The following is a 19,791-nucleotide window of genomic DNA, read 5'->3' on the forward strand; positions in this document are numbered from 1 at the left end:
GATCACCTGTAAAACTCCCATCACCAGAGCAATGACATCACACGGGTTGCCAGTGCACACCCACAGGACCCTTTCTCACTCTAATCCCTCCCAACAAGGGTCACAACAGAACACCAGAGCCACCAGAAGAACATCCAGACTCAAATCTCAAAGGCTAAGACCATATTCATTACTTCTATCTCCAATATGTAGTCCAGTGCTGGGATAATATGTTCAGTAAGTGCTAAGACATATCCTAAGAGGCCAGGCATTACCTGTGGGTTGAACGTGTGAGTCATTCAGGCTCAGGGGCCTGATCCTTTTCTCTCGCCCTGAGCCCCTCCTTGCCCTGGGAGTCTGCCCCCGCTTTTGCCTCAAGCCCCTTGCACTTGCTTCCCCGCATGTGGGCAAAGGATGCAGAGGACCAAGTCCCACCCTAGGATGCCTCTTCGTGAGCGTGCACAGCCGTGTAAAGAACACTTTTGAGTGTTCTTGCTGCTCTAATCCAGACTGGAATCATAAGTGGAGGTAACACAGGTAAGAAGCCTCAACACCCAGCACATAGTAGAGGCTCAGTAAATGGCAGCTATTGTTATTATCACTGAGGTGGAGTCAGTTCCTTGATGCACGCAATTCCCCTCACCATGCCCTGGCCACAAGCCTCAAGGGGGGGAATATTATCACAAGTGATGGCACAGTTAGTGATACAAGTGAAATGAAAGCTAATGGTTTAGCATCAGCCTGCTCTGACCACACTGTGGATGGTACTCAAACTGGTGAGTGGAAGACACGGCTAACATACGAAAGGCCTTCTGAACTGACATAATCGTATGTTAGGCTGTAATCCCCAATAAATTCAGCTCAAGCGCACAGAATAAAAGCTATGTATCTAGACTGTGAAACCCAAATACGCCCTAACAGATCTACAAATGAAACTAAGTAGAAGCCATAAGAACAGAAGAAATGGACTAAATATTAAACGTGCTATAGTTCTCACCGTGACACCGATTGAACATATGGGCAATGAAGAATTCAATCTTACAAGAAGTTAAAAGGGGAAAAAAAAAAAAAACTAGGAAAAACTGCTTTGGGATTGGAGCCAGTATCTTGGGGGGTGGGGTGTGGAAGCAAAAATAGGAAGGAACACACCCTCATTTGCTTCTAACACGGTTAGCTGATCTGTTTGAAATTAGATCTACTTTCAAATGTTTTAACTTAATTATTAAGCCATTTCTTAACCTCATGAATGCAGTTTTCATGCACTTTCAAATCTGGCCCAGAACTAATAGACCCTTTTACTTCAGTGGTTTTGGAAATGAACGTTAGATGGAGAGGAAAGCATTTTAACGATGCCTTTCTAAGGGTCAAAGCTCCAAAAATATAGTATAGTTTGTACATAAAACTCAGTACACCTGAACATCCTGCTGGCCCTTTGTCTGGTAATGAGGCAAACCACGCCACCCTTTAAAACTCCCGCTTCCTCTCTGCGGGCAGTCGGCTGTGTTGGTGCTGAGCTATCTGACCGCTCAAGTGAATACATTATTAGGATCAAAGTCCCGGTAGATGAGAAACAGGTGACAGCCGGGGACCCTGGGGCAGCCTTCCCTTCCCTTGTGAGAAACAGGGCAGGTCCTGGTCTCCATTCTAGAATATTCTTTAAAAGGCAGTGTAAGGAATAAGAGAAAGAAATGCCTGGCAGTAAGAACAGTCAGTGATATAAGATTGTTATGAGTCTCTCTCTGTGAATTTGTCATTCTCACTGTGTGGAGGAACCCTTAAATTGATCTGTACAAAATCAATGGCTGATGAGCACAACATTTGCAATGATACAAGACTGTGCAATTTTTACCTTCATTGCCTAAAGTGAAATGATGCTGTAGCATGTGCTGCAAATTATAATGATAATTATTATTAATTATCAGTGACCAACATTTACTGTAACAGGAGCTGACATTGATTGATTGCTGAGTCATTTCTATGGAAATTCTATGAAGTGGGTACTGTTGTTATTCCCCAATTCCAGAGGCAAGAACTAAGCTGGAAAAAGGTTGAATAAGTGTCCCAAGCTCTGTTTCTTATGGTAAATCAGGGATTCAAATGCAGATGATCAGAATACAGAATCCATGTTCTTATTTGCTACACTGTGTTGGATGGTGAAGACCAATGGAAGCAATGTACCACTTAGAACAGTAAAGACATTAAAATAAAGCCATTAAATCACTGATTTTTAAAGGAATACTTACTGCATCCCTTTATCAAATACTAACATACACACTATGCCGTGGGTATGTTGTCCACATTATCTAGTTTAATCTTCTGCAAATCACTTACCTCCATTCTACAGATGGAGAGACTTGACTGAAGAAGGTGTGCTGTACAACACTGTAGGAATTGTGGTCTGAACCCATACCTGCCAGGCTCCAAGTCTCGAGCTCTTTTCAGAGAGCCACCCTGCCTCTTCTTTCTTTAAAGTGATTCTTTACAAATACGAAGAAACTTAAAAAGAGGAACACTTTGGAATAAAACTGCTTACTTCTAAGTTTAGAATTAGGAGAGAATTGTCTTCCTTTCTCTCTTTTGCAAGGCACAAAATAGCTCTGACTTCTTGAGTATGGATCTAAGAGATGGGAGGATACAAGTGGTGTATGGTAAGAGGGGCCACAGAAGAAGAAACATCAGCAGTGGATCCGGCTCGTCTTTATCAAGCAGCAGCAGTGCTCACATTCCCTGGTATTCCTAAGGTGGACTCACAGCTCGAACACCTCTTGGAACAAGGGGAAGATGGTTAACACTGTCCATTTTCTCATCCTTTTTTTCCTCTCTCTTTTTGTACCTAGTGTAAGCTCACTCTGGTATATTAAAAGTCTGGCATTACTACATTAAAATAGTAAAACTGCTTTTACAAACATCAAACACTCCTCCCCGACTTGAGCATCATTTTCCTGGAAGAGTGGGGTCTTGAATTTCAGTGTGCGTCTGTATTATCTAGACAGCCTTGGAAAAAACAGAGGACTAGGTCCCTCTCCTAGAGTTTCTAGTTCAGTTTTGGGTTGGGGCCCATGAATTTGCCTTATAACAAGTTCCCATATACTGCTGATGCTGCCAATCTGGTGACCACACTTGAGAATCACCATCATAGAAGTGAAGTTGAAGTCGCTTAGTCGTGTCCGATTCTTTGCGACCCCATCGACTGTAGCCTACCAGGCTTCTCCGTCCATGAGATTTTCCAGGCGAGAGTACTGGAGTGGGTTGGCATTTCCTTCTCCAACTATCATAGAACACCTATGAAAATGTACATGTCCTCTGCTTTCTCCCATCTCTTCTTCATCCTAAGAACAAAGCTGCCTGACTGTGTCCACAGAACAATGCACGATCTGTCCTTTATGTTTTTACTCCTTTGAACCCTATAGTGCTTTCCATAGGATAATAATTCATAGCTTTCTTTCTGCAATTAATTATCCTTAAAGAATACTTATTCAAAAATGTCCCCTATTTGGTTAGAGGTGGCATTTTTGGCTCCAATCTTCTCTAAAAATAATCAGACAAATTTTGTCTCTCTATCCTATTCTCTTTTCCCTCTATTCTTCTAACCAAACTGAAAAGAGGAATAGCAATAACCATTTAAAAATGTTACTACATGCTGTTTTTATTAGGATATAATTTCTTAGAGGACAGTTACCTTTTGACTCTACAGAAGATTTCCTTTTCCACCATGCTATGGGCATTTACATAACTATCATTATTTGAAAATAACTAGGCCTTATTTCTATTAATATTTACAGAATTCAAAGTCCTGCCACAGGGTAGGCATTCAACCCGTTTTTGTCAGATGAAATATTTCAAACACTGAGTCTTAGAGACAACCGAGGTCCAGAGAACCTAAGTGATGTACAGAAGGTCAGAGTCTATCACCACAGAGGCCAGAATCCTCTGATCCAGATCTCATAACTCCCACCCGGCCTGCGCTTTTCCCCTGGTCTGTTGTACCCCTCCCAGTTTTAAGTCCAAAGTAGCGTAGGGCTTAAGACTTAAAGAATAATCATAATATTCTCAATTAAGGAAACATATTTACTATGGGAAACACTTTTTTTTTTTTACAGTATTTTGATTTAGATGCTTTGGCTTTTCTAGATTTCTTTATAATGTGTGGAGGAGGAAGCATTTACTGTAGAAAAACTCAGGAAAAGCCAAGAAAATTTAAGAAGATAGAAATTCTGATGGGATTAGTTTCTTTGGCACTGAATAGATTACCCTATCAGAGAAATTCACCGCCCGCCCCCCCACAGATTATGTGCACTGCATAATCACAGCTAAATAATTAAGAACCAAAGGTCATCTTCGGAGTCTGCTGTTTCTAAAGCAGCTAGATTTAGGGGAAAGGGGAGACAACCACTTAGTAACTACTTACTATGTCCCAAGCCTAGTTTTAGGTGGTTTACATACTATTGAATGCGTTCCTTTCAACAACCCCATGAAAGAAATGATTATCCCCATTTAACAGACTAAACCAAAGCTCAGAGGAGTAAATTGACAAGTCGAGATGCAAACTCAGCTCTATCTGACCCCAGGGTCACATTTCATCCACAGAGTGAAGCTCATTTTTTCACTGAGGAGTTCCAGTACCTTTATCAGAGCTCAAAGAGCTCAAAATGTCTGAGGCAGGATTATAACCTCTATCGCCTTCCTCTAAATCCTATAAAAATGGGAGCTGTTCTCCTGTTTAATCTATTTTGGTTCATATCATCAGCAAAAACGTTTGTAACACCAGGACAAATGCTTTTTTGAAGAAGGCTTTTTGACCCCGAGTTTGGCATATCTTTAAAAGCAGACAAATAATAAAATGGAAAGCTCTGTTCATTAATTTACATGAAGTCACAAATGGTGATAAAGGGCTTGCTGGATGTTCCCCTTAACGTTAAATGCACAAATCAATATTCTGAACCCTTTGGCCTCATGCCTGAGATCAACCTATATTTCCTAGAAGGGCAGAAGGGCCAGCAGTCAAATGACCTTTATCCTCATCTCACCTAGGACTTTAGGGTCAACCCAGCCCAGAGGAGGGATTGGTCAGGGAGCTGATGACACCATTTCCCAGGCTGGAGGGAGGCAGAGGAAAATAGAACAGACTGGCCTGTGGAATTTAAATGGGGCTGCCCTCTTAGGAAGTAACATTACAGCGAAGGAACCAATGAAAGGATGCTGCTTTTCCTCACTTGTATATAATTATAATGTGATGTTTTAAAATACCAGCCATTTTGATAGGCATACATGAAGGAATTAAATCAGGCAGGGTCTTTGAAATAACAGTTTTGCCCACTGCTGCTATTTGCCATAAAATTCTTTTCACTGTGGCAATTTAAAATCAACCTTGTAAAATATACCATGAGGAAAAAGAGATTTTTTTTTTTAAGTCGCTTGCTTGAAAAATTTCTGAAGTACTACCCAAAATATCAAAAGCAATAGAATTCAAATGCTGGATTTCATTGCTCCTTCCTGGTCATCCATCCAAACCCCCAAGTATGATGTATGATTTTTTTTCTAAACAACAGAAAACATTAATTTCTATGCTTATATGCTTATCAAGTTGGAGAGTTCCCTCCTGGTCAAGTGGGCTGATACACTTGGCAGGGTTTCGACAAAAGCTGGCTGACATCACTCCGCATCAGTCAGACGGCTGTGCCCACAGAGTCTTCACATGTCCTTGTCAAGCTCGTGAGAAGTGTCACTCACTTTCGGATTTCAGAGACTGTCATCACAATAGGTGAGAATACAGATAATACGACCCTCTTTGTCACTACTCCTAACGTTTAATGGACATGCCTTTGCCATTGCTTTGGGGTGGGGGTGGGGTGGGATGGGAGATAATACATCTACTAAAACAAATCTGGAGTTACACAGCCAGATAAATATCACTCATCATTTTTCTGAATGTTAAGTCAGCGCTCTACTTTTTATTTTTTTTGGAGCACTTAACAATTGTGTTGAAGAAAGGACATCAAATGATGCTTAGAAATGTGATACACATTTTCATTTCACACTCCATCAGCTTTTACAGCTGTAGCTCAATGAAATGTAGGAGAGAGCCTGGCAAACAGCCATATTTACCAAGGTATAAAATAGGGGTCAGGTTACTTTTTTATAGAAAGAAAAAAAAAATGTTTAATTTTCACTCCACATGACTAAAGCAGATACTCAGCTAACACCCTAGAGAAAGGCACCATAACCATATCCACTGACATGGTTTACTGCCTGTTTAACTGTAGGTAGTTTTTTTTTTTTTTACTGTATTATAACCATCTTCACAAAGCACGAAAATGACCCTTTTTTTCCTTACCTGCTTCCACTCAGGATCTACTGACACAGAAACATACTGATCAGATCATCTTTGCTGTTAAATCTTTCACCTGGAAATAACGGCTTCTGCCCTCTGCCTCTAGCCTAGAAGCAGAAAGAGCTTCTTCCCTCCGCAAGCAGAGAAGCAAAGCCATAGGCATCAGCAAAAATGCATCTTTCTAGCTCGGATTTCAACCTGTCAGAAAGGATTAAAGCCTCATGCATATATAAAAAGGGAACTGTACAAGATAACAGAAACATGGTTGGAAATCACTGAGCTTCCATGGCTGCCTTTTACCAGCTGGGCAGAGAGGAAGGCGCTTTTACCCACCTCTGTTAAACCCGAGACTTCTCCTCTTGCTAATGGTTTGCTGATGGATGGTGTGTATACTTTCGCGTCTGAAACTGGCTGCCCCTTCATAAAATGTTTTCCTGATTCATAAATGTCCACTTCGACCATTTTCCCCATGAATGTGGGGTTCTTTGGCACTAAAACCTGAAAAAAAAAATGACAGAAGACTTAATTTTTAAGAAATAAAATTTTATTTTAGAACAGCTTGAGGTTTACAGAATTATTGTCCACAGCACAAAGAGCTCACACACCCCAGGTGCAATTTCCCTCTCATTAACATCTAACGCTGGTATGATACATTTGTCACAATTAATAAGCCAATATTGATGCATTGTTGTTCAGTCACTAAGTTGTGTCTGACTCTTTGTGAACCCATGGATTGCAGCACGCCAGGCTTCCCTGACCTTCACGATCTCCCACAGCTTGCTCAAATGCATGGCCATTGAGTCAGTGATGCCAACCAACCATCTCATCCTCTGTCGTCCCCTTCTCCTCCTGCCCTCAATCTTTCCCAGCATGGGGGGCTTTTCCAATGAGTTGGCTCTTCGCATGAGGTGGACAAATTATTGATGTATTACTATTAACTAAAGTCTATAATTTATTCAGATTTCCTCACTTGTCCTTTAATGTCCTTTTTCTCTTTGGGGATCCCATCTTAAGTGGGCTCTATCTTCCAGATACTCAAAAATCTGGGTATCCAGCAGACAGGGAGGGCATTTCTGGGAGGGGTGGGGCCACAGACAGTGCTCACTCCTCGCAGGACGCCTGTGGTCCTAAGGCACGTGGAAGGCACAGCCAGTTACTTCTGAACAGGCCTTTGATTTCCTGCTCTTGGCTGTCCCAGGCAATGAAGAAAACTGGGACAACACCGATGAAACCCTCATACGTTTGGAACCTTGCAAGTTCACTGTCAGAGTCATGATTTAAACAGCCCCTTTAAATTAAGGCCTGAATATTTGGGTGCGTGTGTGTGTGTGTGAGTGTGCACATGCCTGTTGTTTTGGGGGAAGAAGAAGAACATTTCACAATTCCCTTTTCCATAGTTCAAACCTTGGTGTTTGGAGCTAAATGACTTCTTCAACTGATGGTTTCCATCATTTCTTTCGCTCTGTTATAAAATGCATGTTATTTGCTAGTTCTGCGTCCACATAGAGCCAGCTCCTCTGAATGGGTACTTTGGCTGGCTCATAGGAAACTGTCAGAGGGTCTCTTTCCACTAAAGATTACAGATCAAAATACTTGTTTACCTCCAGCAAATGTTTCTCCTCTTCTGGGACTTACACGTAGCCTGTATGTATTCTGTTCTCCCTCACACTTCTATTTCAGAACTGGAGCTACCTGCCAATCTTTTCAACTCAGAATCCAAAATAAACAGCCTAATTCTGATCCAGCAGTCTACTCTGATATCTAGATACAATCTTCACTTCTGGAGGTCATCTTTTGTAGAAAAATAATTCCTATGAAATCTTCGATAGGCTTGGTTGTAGAGACACACACACACACACAAAAAAAGTCAGATGAGAGCCAGAAATTCCATAGCCAGTTTCTCCGAGAGGCTAAATTGGATCTTGGTGTTTCTGAGTTTGATTTTTTATGACCATTGAGTACACTGCTTCATCAAAGTATAGGAAAAAGGTCACCTGGGTGGTGGATTACTCATGGCAAGCAAATGAACTAAGAGAGCCTTAGTGTCAGGATATGAAAGCCCTTTTAAATCAGTTTTTATAAAATAAGAAAATCTCTAGAGTAAACTGTCCCTGGGAGATCTGGTAGTATTCTGGGGGAAAATAACTCTCCTTGATCTGCTGCCTTGATCTGAATGAAGGGCTCAGTGTTTTTTCCCTCTCTGGTTTTAATAATTGGAAAAAGCTCTACTGCTTTAAATTGGAGGAAACAGCTAATGAGGCATGCCATCGCCTTTAAAATGAAGGGGGAAAAAAAGTTCCCTGCTGAGGCAAAAACCCAGATGGCAAGAGAAAGAAGAGGAAAGAGGCTACCAAAATATAATCCAGCTCCTCCAGAGAGCTGAGCAGAAGGCTGACCTGAAGAGGAAGAGGGTTCTCTGGAGTCATTTACTGAGACGGAAAATGGGGACTCTCAGCTCAAACACGGAGAGCTGGGATCAGTCCTCAACTGGCTGGCTCAAAGGTAAAGAATCTGACTGCAATGCAGGAGACCCAGGCTCAATCCCTGGGTCGGGAAGATCCTCTGGAGGAGAAATGGCAACCTATTCCAGCATTCTTGCCTGGAGAATTCCATGGGCAGAGGAGCCTGGCGGGCTACAGTTCATGGGGTCACAAAGAGTCAGACGCAACTTACCAACTAAACAACCACCACCACCTCAAATGTAGTCTCTACTGGGGCCTAAACAGGGCATGTTCAGCCTGGGCCTTGTAAGGCTCTCCCCTGTTCCCTGAGGACCCGGTGCCCAGCGTGAGATGAGTCCACACGGAACACCCATGCTGGAGCCTTACTCCCACTCCTGCTTCCCTGCTTCTAACACAGGCGGTCAGCCTCCCTTGCTCATCCCTTACCAGGGTGGCCCATACTGGCCTGAAGAGCCTTCCCAAGCCACAATCCACAGAAAAAAAGTTCACTTCTCATTTGATGAGAGAAGAACAAAAAAGTAGGAAAACCCGCCTGATATTAAGAAAATACGATCCAGGGATGACCCAAAGAATCCCTCTGCCCCTAGGAGCGTCTCTAACCCAGAGGGGCCTATGGCACCTCCTCCTTGGCCCTTCCCAGGGCCAATGGCCCCTGAAGGAGGCACTGTCTGCTTTAGTCATTTTTGAACTGCTTCACCGCCTGGGGAAGTGCAACCCCAAACACTGAACTAGAAGTCTGGCTGCTGGTGCAGCAAAGCACGCTGCCTTAGAAGGGCAGGGACTGGGGAGCCCCTTCAGCTGGGCCTCGAAGAAAACTCTCCACGTGAAGCTAGTGTGATCCTCACTCTGGTCTCCAAAGTTGTTCACACAATGTGAGCTGAATCCAAGGAACTCTTTTCCTTTTGCCCTCAGCACTTTTCATTATGATGGAAGTTCTTTTTTTTAAAAAAAGGCAATACAAAAAAAATAAAACTCTGAAACTAAAAAAGCTAACCAACAGACAAACAACCAAAAGCCTGTTAGAGCGCTGAGACAGGGAGAGGAAGTCCCCGCCCTTCCAGGCCGATGTCGCCGGTGCAGACATCCTTCCTGTCCCCTGGACAGAACTTTTCCCTCCACGGTGCCAGGCTGTGGGAGGCTGGGGCAGTCAGAACTGCCTGTTTCAAACTCCCCAACGCCAAAGGCTGCTCCCATCAAAGACGAATGAGGACTAAAACAGACTTACTCCTTTGGATAGAATGTTTTGTAGATCCACAAAGATAAGCCCCACGTTAGCTTGGCTGGCTTGATGCTATAAAATAGCCTTCCTGCCACAAGATGCTATCAATACGAATCTCTGCTACTTTAAGTCTCTTTTGCTTAAATTGATTTACTTTCAGAACTCTTTCTCATTTTGGAGAAATCCTGAGAGTGTGGGAGTGTCTCTTACCTGCTCGTAGAATCGATTGTGCGCAACATAAAACTTGGAATCAAAAGATTCTTCCGTGACTAACACTTGTTGTCTCTGACCAATCTGTGGAAAGAGGGGAGAAAAAAAAATAGGAGCCATCAGGCAGATGTCTGAGAATCCAAAATAAACACCAACCCAAAGAGTTATGGACCAGCAAGTCATGTCTTTTTAAATTGTTTTTTTAAGATTTTTTTTTAATGTGGACCATTTTTAAAGTCTTTGTTGAATTTATTACAATATTGCTTCTATTTTATGTGTTGGTTTTCTGGCTGTGAGGGATGTGAGATCTCAGCTCCTCGATCAGGGATGGAACCCACACCCCGTGCACTGAAGATGAAGTCCTAACCACTGGATCACTGGGGAAGTCCCAAGTCGTGTCTTCTTGAATTTAAAGTAGATCTAAATTGCTAGCTACTTAACAGCCAATACAAGAATCACGGATTCAAATTTCCAGAAAGGCATTATTATTTATGTAGTAATATAAAATTTGGGTAGAAAAAAATCTTATTGTCTTAGAGAACTATGAAGCAAAACTTGATCTTATGTCTTCCTTCAACAGAAGTTAGATAATTAAGGCTTCTGAGACATACAAAAATCTTCTAAATATCACTTTGTTTCTTGAAACAAAGTTGCAAAACAAGCCAGAACAAGCTGCTTCTAATCCAAATTCATGAAAATATTTTGGCAATATGAGAGACTGGTAATAAACATTAATTTGAGTTATGAGGGATGTAACACTAAAGAAAACACCTCAAAAACTAGTCATTAAGTCTCTGCACCTAAACATTTCATACACTGCATGCAATTCTGAAATTATTGATTAATTCAGTTATTTGCTTAATATACACATTTTCTCTCTCACGGGCAACTGTCTCTTTTTTTTTTGCTGCAGCTGTGACTGCATATTAATTTTATTTTTTTAAGAGACTATTCTCTACAGGATCTGTATTTATGATTTAAGCATGGATTTTTAATAACCAATAAGTTAAATTAGCCAAAATGTTGGTTAAAGCAATGTGACCATTCTAAATTATTCTACCATTTCCAAGTTTATTCCACTGTGAAATGCAACATTTAAAGTATCAGTTATTTATTTTTTTTAAACAAGGTTGTCAAAATGGCTGATGAGGCAAACCAGCTATATTAGATGATTATGCCTAGAATCATTTTTGCCATTGCTCCTTGATAAATACAACCCTCCATGTTAAAGTACGTTGGCAAGATTTTTTTGAACAAAATCCCTTTTCTCTTATGTAGGGACTTGTCACCATGTTCAGGCAGTTACCACTTAGGAAACATAAACACAGCTGCACTAAATAGACCACCTAACAATTACAAAGAAAAAACTGAAAACACCAAACTCCTCTCTCCATTATACAATGCCAATACCTAAATACACTATAATTTGCTCTTTTTTTTTTTAACTCTATCATTCAAATATAGCCACTTAGTAAAGTCTTCAAGATGACACATCACAGACTGATGTAGTTCACTCCTTGAAAACCAGTGAAAGTTCCTGCAACATTAATCTCTTTTAAAAATCAAGTTACAACAAAAGGAAGTTCTCCTAACTTCTACTTTGAGCTTTAATGGCCCTGTTTATTAAAAACAAAAAACAAAAAACAAACAAACAAAAAAACCTGATGAATACTGGGTTTCACTGAAGTATATTCTTCTGGAAGGAAACTTAGAATGTTTGCACACATTTCACAGTGTGAGTTGCTTATGACTTAGGATAAGTATCTGTCAATGGTTCTTAAGGAAATCTGCAATTACACTTCATCTAACATTAAGTTTTCAGGAAATTAACAACAATACGAGACTGCAGAGCCACCAAAAACGAATGCTGAGACTTTCCTCTTGTTAGAATTAATGTGGATGTTTGCAGTTATCACTTTGGGGGTTATTCTATTTTATCTGGAGAGACTAACCATGACAGTAATTCACACACATAGTTAGAAAAACTTGCTATGTTTATACAGCACAGGGCAGGGCATTTGGTCAACCATTAGAGAACAATTTGTATGGAGTATTTAACTATTTGCCAGTGGGATTCAGGAAAATTGCGATGGGCGGTCATTTACAGGGGCAAACACCTCTCCAGTCACCCTTTTGGTCCCTTCAGCCATCGATTTTGTCTCATTGGCTCTTTAAGTTCCCCAGAAACTACTGAGCAAAAATGAGCATGAGCAACCTAGGACTTTGACCAAAAATTGATGCCATCTATCCCCACTCCCTGAAACCGCCCTCCCCGCCACACACACAAAAAATAATAAATGCTCTAATGTAGTATTTTTTAAAGAATGAACTGAACATCAAATATGACTTTTAAGAGAATCAACGGTTTCAAATAACCTTAAAAACAACAACAAAGTTAAGGAAGTGTGTAGAGGGGGGACTGGAGAAGGCAATGGCACCCACTCCAGTGCTCTTGCCTGTAAAATCCCATGGAAGGAGGAGCCTGGTAGGCTGCAGTTCATGGGGTCACTAGAGTCGGACACGACTGAGCGACTTCACTTTCACTTTTCACTTTTATGCATTGGAGAAGGAAATGGCAACCCACTCCAGTGTTCTTGCCTGGAGAATCCCAGGGATGGCGGAGCCTGGTGGGCTGCTGTCTATGGGGTCGCACAGAGTTGGACACTACTGAAGTGACTTAGCAGCAGTAGAGGGGGGATTGAGCTGGAATTCTGGAAGAGGCAACATTGCCTTGGTGACAATAAGGAAACTTACAGTCCAAACGTGTAAGTCTTAAATGTTTTTTTTAAATGAGCCATCTCCCTATTTTCCAACCGCTTTCTCCCCAACTCTACGTGACAACTCTGTGTGGTTAAAGATCACATAACAAGATTTAGGGTGTAGTCAGTTGCTCAGTTGTGTCCAACTCTTTGCGACCCAAAGGACCGAGGCCTGGCAAGTTCCTCTGTCCATGGGATTTCCCAGGCAAGAATACTGAAGTGGGTTGCCATTTCCTTCTCCAGGGCATCTTCCCAATCCAGGGATCAAACCCAGGTCTCCTACATTGCAGGTGGATTCTTTATTGCCTGAGCTATCACGGTACTAGATTTAGGGTAATCATCCTAATTTGACTTAGAATGCCTCTACTGCCCAGCAAGGCAGTCTTGGTCTCAGAGGAAGAAGCAGGGCTTCAGGAGCAAAAGGGCAAGACTATAGATACCCTTAGGTCCCTAGGACTACCATCACTCAGCTCTCAAATATACTAAAGGCAGAGGGATCCCCTAGGAGAAGGATCAGCCTGTCTTACAGAAGGATAGGTGTATACAGAATCTTCACTGAGATTCTGCAGCATCTACTCTCTGCTGACGTTCTGAGATTCTGTGAAAAGGAGGCTTCTTCCCTGGCTTCTCACCCTCGCTGACAGAACCTCCCCAGCAACTGGAATCTCTGACAGGAATGCAAGGCTACGTCACTGGCTTTGAGACAAGCCCCTCGCAGAGGAAGTTAACAGAATGACTGCTTGTGTAATTTAAAAAATGAACAAACTCCTGAGTTTACAGAAAATATATACAGGTACACACACACGCCCATAGAGAGAGAAAGAGAATACAAAGGAGGTTGAAGATACTGGTTTCAATGCCCTCTGTGACTGGCAGCACAATATGGCTACTCAGCAGGAACGATGAAGATGCAAGTGGAACTGTAAACCCACAGAAGGATCCAGAGGATGACTCCCAGATAACCGGAACTTTCAAGGACAGGATGGAAGGGGAAAGTGATGGAGGGAGAAGGAAGGGTCAGAAGCAGGAACGCACAGTTTCAGCAGAACCCTGGGGAGAGGAAGAAGGGTTATTCAAAGACATCAAATGCCACATGTTTGAACTGGAGAGTGGGGCGAGAGGACACAGGTCTGAGTAGATTATTTTTAAGATAAAAGAAATTTGGCTACATTTTGGGCCTTTGATTTCCTTACAGGAAAAAAATGAGAGTTTGGTAGAAGTAACAATGGAGGTGGCGAGGCAAGCAGATTGAAGAGGAAGTGGATTCTGATTTTTAGAGGACCTTTCAGGTCCAAAATTCTAAGTCATCATTCATGGTAGATTTGATCTGCTGACAAGGTTTCAGATGAAGGAAATTTGTACTCTAAATCCAGGCTGTCCCTTTTCTCCCAGTAAATGTGTGCTTAGAGCCCTCTGCAAACTATAGCCACTTTCTTGCTGCCCTGAAAGGAACAACTTGATTTTAATACCCACCAAAGAAACATTGACAGAGTCTCTCATAAAGCTATCCAGTGACCTGCACCTGAAGAATCCTGTTAAAATCTTCCCAACAAAGTTCTTTTTAAAATAATCTCTTTGCCTTTTGATTTGCTTTACAGGTACATAATCTATAGCTGATTTATAAAATGCTTCTTTAATTTCTAAAGCATTTTAGAGTTTAAGAAGTTGGGTTGGGAATATAGTCTCTTGCACTTTTCACTTTCCATTTACAAAGTCTGACCTTCAGGACATGCGTCAGAACTTTTCAAAGTGGTTGTCAGACCTGGCACCTGCTGTAAGCAGACAAATGTACTCTGTAATTTATTCATCAGATGTCAGTGAAGACAGTGGCTTTTCCTATGACACGCACAACTTCTTTCAGTCCATGTGAACCTGACTTCAAAATTACATTTTAAGAGAAATGAACTGCAGAAATGTTGCAGGGAGGAAGCCAATTCTGACTCCATGTTGGAAACTTTCCTTGACTTGCTTTTTTTTGCTTTTATCATTATAATCAATACTCCATGGCTTATTATTACTGATACTCCATGGCTCGCCTGGGGGACCCTGCCCTCTGCTTGACTGTAAACTGAAGTGCCTTTGTTCAGCTCATGGAGAGAGAGTTTGTCCCTGTCCACCTGTGAAGAGAAGAGATTAACACACCCCTTCCAACAGCTGGCCATTCCCTTGGAGATGTCTGGCAAGATGGAAGACCCTTTCACTTGACTTTCTCACTGCCTCTTCCTCTCTGTTCTGCCTTTTGACTTTAGCTCCTCATTGTTTCTTTCTCTCTGATCTATTAAAGAATCTGGCATCCAGACCCCAATAAGATGGTTATTTTGAGGTGCTAGCCTGCCAGCTTGTCGGTCTGCCCGCTCCCTGATTAAAGTCTCTTTCTTGCCTCAACACCTCGTCTCTGGGATTCAGTGGAGCCTGCTGTAACAGAAACAGTCCTATGAAACCATCCCTCCGTTTCACAGATGGGGTCACTGAAGGTACAGAACAAGCCCATGGGATCCTGCATGATCTGCTAATCTCACAGAGCTGATGGGAACCATGGTCCCTGCTATGAAGGCGGGAGGTGCAGGCGGGGTAGAACTTTCCAGGCTTTGTTGGAAAGACGTGGAAAAAAAAAAGCGCGTCTGCTTTTTTTTTTCCAAACACAAAGGCAGAAAATAAAGACTGCATTCCCTTGAATAGACAAAGAAGCTCAGAACCTGAAAGGGGCTTAGCAAACTCTGATTTCACAGAGAGGAGACTGAGGTTCAGCAGAATGCACTGATCTGTTCAGTGGCCGAGAGAAGTCTTGGAAGCATCCTTGCTACTTGATGTCTCCTATGGAATTCCTAGCTGCAGAAAACGTACAACATCAGGGCTCTAATTCTGGAGTGTGCAGCTTTTCCTTGAGCAGAGAAACATCTGTGACAGACAAAAAGCAGTAAAGCAGTGGCTTTTTTTTTTTTTTAATTCAATTTGGGGGCAGATTTTTCAGTCCGTTATATAATCAGCTGGCTGTGTTATTTGTGTCACATCTATGCTTCAAATTTTCCCAAGTGCCTGAAGTGGTGAGAAACATCAGTTCTAGCCATATGGGCAGATAACACACAGAAAACACACACTAGCATGAAAAAAGCAGTGGTTTCCAACAGAATTGGGTTGCTGAATGAATGCTCATTCAAGTACATTCTATTTCTCCACGGGTCCTAAAACAAACAACATTCTGCACGGCTATTTCAGGATGTAAAGAGAGAAGCTAAAAAGAATTGCTTCAAGACAGGCAGATAATACTGAAATTTAACAAAGACATTAAGAGTACTTGGGTTTTTACCTTTAACCCAGTAAGAACTGTGACTTGTATAAGTATTCTCTGAACTAGAAGAAGCAGAGTTTCTTTTAAGTCCATAATGTGGCTTTAAAATAAAAACTTTATGTAAATTTTACTTTTTTTCAACTTTTTTTTCACTCTTCTTACTTTTGTTTTACTTAAACAGAAAAGCTTACGTGTGGCTTTGGAAAATAATTGCAATTCACTTTCTACTCATAAAGGGTCAGGTTACAGAGATTTCAACAATTCAATATAACTGCTCAGAGTACCCAAAAACATTCATAAAGGACAGATGTATATTAGACTTGTGTGAGAGAAATATTTATTTCTTGAAAACAGTTACAAGAAGGTAGAGGAATTATTTTGCTTCCTCTGAAAAGTTTCTAGCAATTAATTTTTCTGTCCAGTTGCCTTAGGTGGAGAAATGGAGATTAAAACACATGTATCAAAAGCTCTCATAATTATTTACTGCACATTTCTAATAAACCTGAATTTTATCTCTGCTTATCCTATACAATATTTTGACATGCTACTTTTGCAGCTAAGTTTTTTTTTTTTTTAATTGTAGATAATAAAATACAATTTTTCTACCTGACTGGTTTCTGAATGCATGACTCTGGGAAATGTCAAATGTCTTTCTTTAGCTCCAGTCAAATTAGTTTTTTTTTCCCCCTAAGCTGCCTGGAACATGTTAAACACAAGGCTGTGACCTTAAACTCTGAAATAATATTTCTAGTGTCTGTGCAAAAGCCTGCCCTCACATACACCTTTAGACTAATTACTGCAGTGTAATGTTGCCAGTGAACCACTGTAATTACACTTGGAGAAAAGTATGGTCTTGTTCTTTCCTAGCTAATGAAAATGATAACCTTTCCATTTTGATTCATCATTCACAACAGGCAGAGCATGCGATGCTGGGTCTCCAGGGTATACAGTAATTTTCCTGACTGTTTATGCACACTTCTGTTTTCTGGCCCTGCAGAAGCTGGAATTAAAGAAGCAGGCATACTTAAGCTAAAAACAGTCAACAGTAATAATAGCAATAACATTAAAATTTAATATCATCCTTATCCACAACGCCATTCTATAACGAAACAGGGCCGTGACACAGGAATGTGTGTCAAAATGATGATAGCACAGAAAACAAGTAATGAGCCTCTAAGTCCAGCGTATTGGAAACGCCTGCCATCAGTTACTGGTCTACTTAAGGGTTCCCGAGAGACGACGGAGGACAGTTGACTGTGAAAGGGGCTGGACTTGGATCCGACTCTTAAACAATGATGGGAAATACATTGTTAGATTTTTTTTAAATACTATCCTCTGTGTGAAAAAAACACATATTAGCTAGCTATTCTTATTATTAGAATTAAGTGTGTTCAAAGGGAAAGAACGCTCCTTTAATGTAGAATATCCATACCTCTAAAGTGTTTATTTATCTAGTAATTGCCATGAGCATCTTAGTGTCTCTATTAGTCCTTCCTCACATTTCATAAATAACCTAAACACACACACAAAACAATCTGGCTTGTTCAAAGTCCTTCCTCCCAAAGCAGTGATGAAAAGCAGTGATGAAAGTTACAAAGACCAAGGTGGTTCTGCTGAATTGAATCAGAAAACGAAATTTCTTCTAACAACAGCCCTTGTATTTCTGTCTTCAGTTGCTGGCTGATTTTCTTTTAGCTATGTGCACATCCCAGTAAGAAAAAGGCAACCAAAGGGGTCTCTTCCCAGGTGGAGGCAATTTCATTCCAAACAAAGGTTTTTTTTCTTCTGTTGGTTGATCAGTTCTGTCCAGTTGGTTGAGTCAGCTCAGTCATGTCTGACTCTTTGTGACCCCATGGACTGCAGCACGCCAGGCCTGCCTGTCTGTCACCAACTCCTGGAGCTCACCCAAACTCATGTCCATAGTGTTGGTGATGCCATCCAACCATCTTATTCTCTGTTGTCGCCTTCTCCTCTCGCCTTCAATCTTTCCCAGCATCAGGATCTTTTCTAATGAGTCAGTTCTTCATATCAGGTGGCCAAAGTATTGGAGTTAGCCAACAATAATCAGTATAGTAACAGTGCTTTATTGATACAGTAATTCTCAATAGCAAATAGTTACATGACAAATGTTGACCTGATTCCTTGGCTGCATTAGAAATCTGTACCTCAGTGCTGACTGAACTTCCAATTGGAAAACCAGTCAAGTTTTATTTATCTGCCTGGAGATTTTTGGTAATCTAGAACATTCTGAGGTATTATCTGCAATGCTTTTATGGGATTATTTTAATTGTGATAAGAATATACAACATGACATCTGTTCTCTTAACAAACCCAAATAGCCTTTCCTTATCACGTATTTGGCACAAGTACATTACATGTATTTTTTCCCAAACTAGGCAAGCTCTACAATTTAAAAACTCTACATTTAAAAACTATCAAAAGTGCTAAAACCAGATGTTGCCAGTAAAATCTATTTATGATGTCTTATTAATGGGATGACCAAGCGGGGCCAACATGGGGCATGTATGTGGAACCCTTTTTTATTAAGATTTAAGTTCTAAGATTGAACAAATAATCTCCATTTGCTTCTGCCTTCCCAATCTTTTCCCACTGGTCCCTATCAACCATTGCTCAGCACGTCTGGGCCATTGCTCTTTGACGAGCTTTTCACATAAGTGCAAAGGTGACCATACTTATATCTTAGAACTGTTGAACAGATTACCTCCTTGGAAAGCATCTTTAGAATTTTTGCTTCACTGGTAACACAATAAATAATTCAGATTACAAAAAGAAAGGGAAGTAGGCAGCTGAGTTTTAGAGAGAGATTTAATGTTAACATATAACTCATCAAGTTTATCTGTAACTTTAAAATTGGATTTTATCCTGACAGGTGCTTTTAGGCCATGTGGTAAATTAAAGAAGTAATCTGAAACTGTACCACCCAGTACTGTGGCCTCCAGCCACAGGTGGCTGTGGAGCACCTGAATGTGGCAAACCCTTAGTGAGATATGCTGGAAAACACACACCAGGACAAAAAACTTAGCAGATCTCAAAAATTTAATGTAACTAAAAGAGTGTGCAAACTAGCTTATTAACTTTACATTGTTTACAGGTTGAAGTTGTTAACTGATGAACAGAAACCTCAATTAAATTAGTCAAGAGGCTGGAAGGGGAAGCTCTGTGTTTTAGGAGGACTGTACCACCCAAGAGTAAAGAAGACTTCCTCTGTTTTCCTGGCAAGAGCTCAGCCAACATGAGACTGAAACAACGCAGCCAAAAACCAGTTCCAGTAGTGCTCTGAACTCAATTCCTCCAGGGAACCCTTGGCTTCCTATAGCCCTCCCACTTCTTTTGCCTCCTTTCAAAGAGCTCTCTTCTCCGTGCTCTGTGGAGCCTTGCATGTGGCTCCATGGATGCGGCTTCCCAGTGGTGCAGTGCTAAAGAATCCACCTGCCAGTACAGGAGACCTAGGTTTTGATCCCCTGGGTCAGGAAGATCTCCTGGAGGAGGAAATGGCAACCCACTCCAGTATGCTTCCCTGG

General features: G+C 41.3%; 1 protein-coding gene across 9 annotated transcripts in view; it reads right to left on the bottom strand.

The window, feature by feature from the left end:
- CDKAL1 (CDK5 regulatory subunit associated protein 1 like 1) overlaps positions 1-19,791 on the bottom strand; it is a 787,726-nt gene that overhangs the window by 162,029 nt on the left and 605,906 nt on the right. For all 9 annotated transcript variants that reach the window (XR_011563299.1, XR_011563300.1, XM_070777644.1 and 6 more), the window contains 2 exons: positions 10,202-10,285; positions 6,644-6,808 (listed from right to left, as the gene is read on the bottom strand). Coding sequence is in view for 7 of the 9 variants with exons in the window: in XM_070777644.1 (XP_070633745.1) it covers positions 6,644-6,808; positions 10,202-10,285 (249 nt within the window). In the remaining 2 variants the exon portion in view is untranslated. The remainder of the gene's footprint in view (positions 1-6,643; positions 6,809-10,201; positions 10,286-19,791) is intronic.

The sequence above is a fragment of the Bos indicus genome, chromosome 23 (assembly GCF_029378745.1).
Source record: "Bos indicus isolate NIAB-ARS_2022 breed Sahiwal x Tharparkar chromosome 23, NIAB-ARS_B.indTharparkar_mat_pri_1.0, whole genome shotgun sequence".
NCBI classification, from domain to species: Eukaryota; Metazoa; Chordata; class Mammalia; order Artiodactyla; family Bovidae; genus Bos; species Bos indicus.